Source organism: Xiphophorus maculatus, chromosome 19 (assembly GCF_002775205.1).
Source record: "Xiphophorus maculatus strain JP 163 A chromosome 19, X_maculatus-5.0-male, whole genome shotgun sequence".
Classification (NCBI taxonomy): Eukaryota; Metazoa; Chordata; class Actinopteri; order Cyprinodontiformes; family Poeciliidae; genus Xiphophorus; species Xiphophorus maculatus.
The window spans coordinates 4,234,908-4,239,261 of NC_036461.1; the positions used below are offsets into that span (position 1 = coordinate 4,234,908).

General features: G+C 38.2%; 1 protein-coding gene across 1 annotated transcript; it reads left to right on the forward strand.

Moving 5' to 3' along the window:
• The first annotated feature begins 442 nt into the window (after positions 1-442).
• On the forward strand, positions 443-4,134 carry LOC102237609 (cathepsin L1-like). Its single transcript, XM_005801087.2, has 9 exons — positions 443-554; positions 824-928; positions 1,017-1,159; positions 1,511-1,708; positions 1,786-1,977; positions 3,211-3,376; positions 3,462-3,567; positions 3,653-3,756; positions 3,912-4,134. Exons 2-8 carry the CDS (start codon positions 829-831, stop codon positions 3,750-3,752), a joined length of 1,005 nt encoding a protein of 334 aa, XP_005801144.1. The 5' UTR covers positions 443-554; positions 824-828; the 3' UTR covers positions 3,753-3,756; positions 3,912-4,134.
• The last annotated feature ends 220 nt before the right edge of the window (positions 4,135-4,354 follow it).

The following is a 4,354-nucleotide window of genomic DNA, read 5'->3' on the forward strand; positions in this document are numbered from 1 at the left end:
TGCACGTTCAGTATGTTCCAATGCACCATTGTTTTGCCTACTAGGTTTCATAAAAAACATGTGGGTGTGAGCGCATGCCAAGCCTGTTTAATTAATTTTTTTTTTTTTATGTCGTTAGATTTCGTCTGGAACTCAGAAGAACCCCCACTTCTCTGACTGGAAGCAGGCTGAAAGCAACAGAAAATCCCAGCTGTGGTATTCAAATGAAAAATATTTTACCATCACATGTTACATGACTGTAAAATCTCAAACCAACAAACTGCTGAGTGAAGTCACGCCGTAGAAACCCCAAATGAGTAACTGATGTTGCTTATTTTGCTGAGGTTGAATCTATTTGACATCATGCAAGCTTCTCATAACTTCTAACTCCACCTCTTACTTGTTTTAGTGCTTTACTTGTTATCTTTTTTGTTTATGGGCTCCTGACAGCCACCTGACTGGAATGCTGTAATCATAACAGTTGTCATCTATATAAGAAACTCTTTCCAACACACCTCTGTCACCAACGGGAGGAAATACATCTGTCTTCAGCCCAGAAACAAAGATAGGTGCAGGTAAGAGCACATAAGACCTAATACACGTTCTGCTATATACTAACATTTAAACAAAGGGGGAAAGGAGCGAGAGGAAGAGGTAAAAGAGACATTCATTAAAAGTAGGTTACAGAACTAAAGTTCTGCTGCTGAGAGTTGGTAACATCAAACATCAAGGAAGCGCCTGAAAAAAGCAAAAGAAGAAAAGCTGAAGTGAAAGAGATGATGTATAACCTGTGTGGTTTCCTGTAACTCAAACAAGTTTTTGTTTTTTATCTGTTCGTGTTCAGCCAAGATGAAGATCCTGCTCTTTGTTGCTGCTGCTCTGGCTGTGGCCAGCTGTGCAAGCATCTCACTGGAAGACCTCGAATTTCACGCCTGGAAACTGAAGTTTGGTGAGATCCTGCGTCCTCTAACTGCATTTTGTGTGTAGATTATTTTCTCCTCTTTGTTTTCTAATGGATTTTTGTTTCTTTATTCCAGGACGGACTTACAGCTCTCCATCAGAGGAGGCACAGCGGAAGGAAATCTGGCTCAACAATCGCAAACTGGTTCTGGTTCACAACATCATGGCAGATCAGGGCATCAAGTCATACCGGCTTGGAATGACCTACTTTGCTGACATGGTATATGCATAAAAATCATCTTCCATTTCACCTTTATTGTCACCACTTTATTTGACTGGATGCTAAGATTTATTAATATATTTAATCTCTTTATCTTTTGTGTCATCTGTGGAGCTCTGAGGGAGGCTGCTGGGCTTCTATTTCCAATAATATAACTTTGTTATGTAAATATAGACATGAATAAATATGTTCTTAGCTTTATTTCTTGTTATTCTTTCATATTTCAGCTATGTTTCACCTACAAGGCAACCAGACCCATCACATTGCCTGACAAGGCTGTCAGGAAGGGGGAGGTTAAGAAAAAATAAATATTTCTCTATGATGACTCTGAACTCGGTTCTTCTTCTCCAGGAAAATGAAGAGTACAGGCGTGTGATTTCTATGGGCTGCCTACGTTCATTCAATGCCTCCCTGCCTCGCCGTGGCTCTACTTTCCTCAGCTTGTTCGACGCCAACGATCTACCCACATCTGTTGACTGGAGGGACAAGGGATACGTTACAGATGTCAAGGATCAGAAGGACTGCGGCTCCTGCTGGGCTTTCAGCACGGTACGCTCCACAATAACTTAGTGTTTCTTTTGAATTCAGGAAATTGTTCTCTTAAGAAAACCGTTTCTCTGTTGCAGACCGGTTCCCTGGAGGGTCAGACCTTCAGAAAGACCGGGAAGCTGGTGTCTCTGAGTGAGCAGCAGTTGGTTGACTGCTCTGGTGACTATGGCAACATGGGATGCAACGGCGGCTTGATGGACAACGCCTTCAAGTACATCCAGGCTAACGGTGGGATTGACACAGAGGATTCCTACCCTTATGAGGCCGAGGTGAGAAAAAATGTTACTTAAACTTCAAACAAAATAGAATCAAAGAATTGTCAACATTCAAATCAACTTATTGAGTGCTAAAAGTTTGAATGAGTGAACAATGCTGCCATCTTCTGGATGTAACATGTACTTGCATTAATCCTGAAAGCGAACGGGAGCTTTGTGTCTGGACTTTTTTTTTTTTCAAAGTATTTTTTGCATGACATCTGCTGTATTTATGCAAACATTTATTTATGCAAAATGGAACAATATTTGTTTGTATTTTTTTGGGAAAAAGCTTCTATTTTGTGATTTTTTTCCCCAAGTCATGGGGAATGCATATTATTCAGCATTCCCCATGCTGAATGCTGCATGGGGAATGCAGCATTCAGCATGCTGCATTCCTTTTAGGAATTTAGTAATTCCTAAAAGGAATTTTAGGAATTACTAAAATTCCTTTTAGTAATTTTAGTGTCACTAAGTCCAGTTCAAAATCTGTTGCTTTTAAATACATTGCAATTCAAATTTTTTCACACCCAGCTCTTAAAATCCATAAAATAATTTCAGGGTTAACAGTGTTTTTTGTTGTTTTTCTGCAAATCTACCAATTTCAAGGAGGTGGATTGGAATAAATAAATCTTATTTTTGATAACTTTTAAGTGCTTAAAATTTCATAAAAGTCATAGCTATGCATCAAGATTGAAATTGATAATATAATTTTTAAAAAGTAGGAGAAAGTATATCAATGCATACTATATGTCAATCTTTAAATTAAGGTTTTTTCGGAACACATATTTAAAAACTTGATCAGAATCATTGTTGCTGTCGGTTTTTCACATTTCCAGACTTTGTTAAAATATTATATTTATATATATGGGATAAGAAAAACATTTAATTACTAAAACAGGAGTCTAGAGAGTAACTTTTATTTTAGAAAATGCAAGAATATTTATGAATTGTAAGAACTGCAGTTAATGATGACAATCATTAAGCAAAAATAATAATAAAAAAAAACATTTATTGTGTTTGCAAAATTGTGCTTGTCAGGGCTGATAATATGCTGATAAATTATATTTCTTTCACAATCTTTGAAAAAGCATTTTTCGTTTTCATCACACGCTGTCTGATTTGCTAAGGGACTACTAAATGCTAAGACTGGGAAAACAGTTGAAAATGCTTCCATATAATCACATTTGATCTATTAGCATGGAAAACACACAGAGTGTGAATTGTGGCGTGTTTTCCCTCCTTCAGGACGGACAGTGCCGCTACAACCCCAAAAACGTTGGAGCCACATGCACCGGCTACGTTGATGTGAATCAAGGCGACGAAAACGCCCTGAAGGAGGCTGTGGCCACCATCGGACCAGTTTCTATTGGCATTGATGCCGGCCATTCCTCATTCCAGCTTTATGAATCAGGTTAATATGGATTAAAACCTGCAAAGAAATGACAATGGGACTTTACAGTCTGACCTTTTGTCTAACCTGTGGATCTGTGTTGTAGGTGTGTATGATGAGCCTGACTGCAGCAGCACTGACCTGGATCATGGAGTGCTGGCTGTTGGTTACAGCACTGACAGTGGCCTTGACTACTGGCTGGTTAAAAACAGGTATGCATGTAGTTCATATTTACTTTGTCCTTACAAACAAACCATGCTTCTTTGAAAAAACAACATTATTTGTGTGTTTCTGCAGCTGGGGTCTTAGCTGGGGAGACAATGGATACATCAAGATGTCCAGGAACAAACACAACCAGTGTGGAATCGCCACTGCAGCCAGCTATCCACTGGTCTGAACAGGTATGCTTTTAAAAAAAAAAGTTTAAATGCAAATGCTAAGTAAATAAACTAAAAGCCAGAATACAAGCAGCACATGTGAGCCCAAAGCTCTGTTTATCTTCACTCTGTGGTTTACTGCCTATTTATTTCCTCTTTCTGTTTATCGGATTTTTCAGGTTCAGGACTCTTCTCAACAGAGGGAAAAAGTGACATGTAATTTGCTGTAATTCCTTTTTAAGAGCAACTGAGTCATGTGCTGTAAACTAAACATGTTTCTCTATTCTCTGCAAGTTAGAGAGAAACACAACGGCTCTTTGCCTCAGTGCACTTGTAATAAAAGTTGTTTATGAGCAGTGTAAATTAATATAATGAAATAAAATGTGTCATTGGATATACACATTGCTGGTATGAGCTTTGCTTTGTCAACGTTAAGTGATTTATAGCAACACTACACATTTTTCTTCTTCTGAAAAACATAAATAGACAAAACTGCATGCTAAGCTGAGTAGTGAAGAATTAAGCGGTGAAATTTGCTAGTGTATCTGCCTTAAGCAAACATCAAACACTAGATATATTTAAACTGACAGCACAGAAAGAAATGTGCTTATTTAAAGTCAGT

What these genes read in the sequence shown, in the direction of transcription:
- LOC102237609 (XM_005801087.2), top strand. Translation starts at nt 829, where the DNA reads ATGAAGATCCTGCTCTTTGTTGCTGCTGCTCTGGCTGTGGCCAGCTGT. An exon ending in TGACCTACTTTGCTGACATG is followed by an intron (nt 1,160 to 1,510) that starts GTATATGCATAA and finishes CTTCTTCTCCAG; the next exon opens with GAAAATGAAGAGTACAGGCG. An exon ending in CCTACCCTTATGAGGCCGAG is followed by an intron (nt 1,978 to 3,210) that starts GTGAGAAAAAAT and finishes TCCCTCCTTCAG; the next exon opens with GACGGACAGTGCCGCTACAA.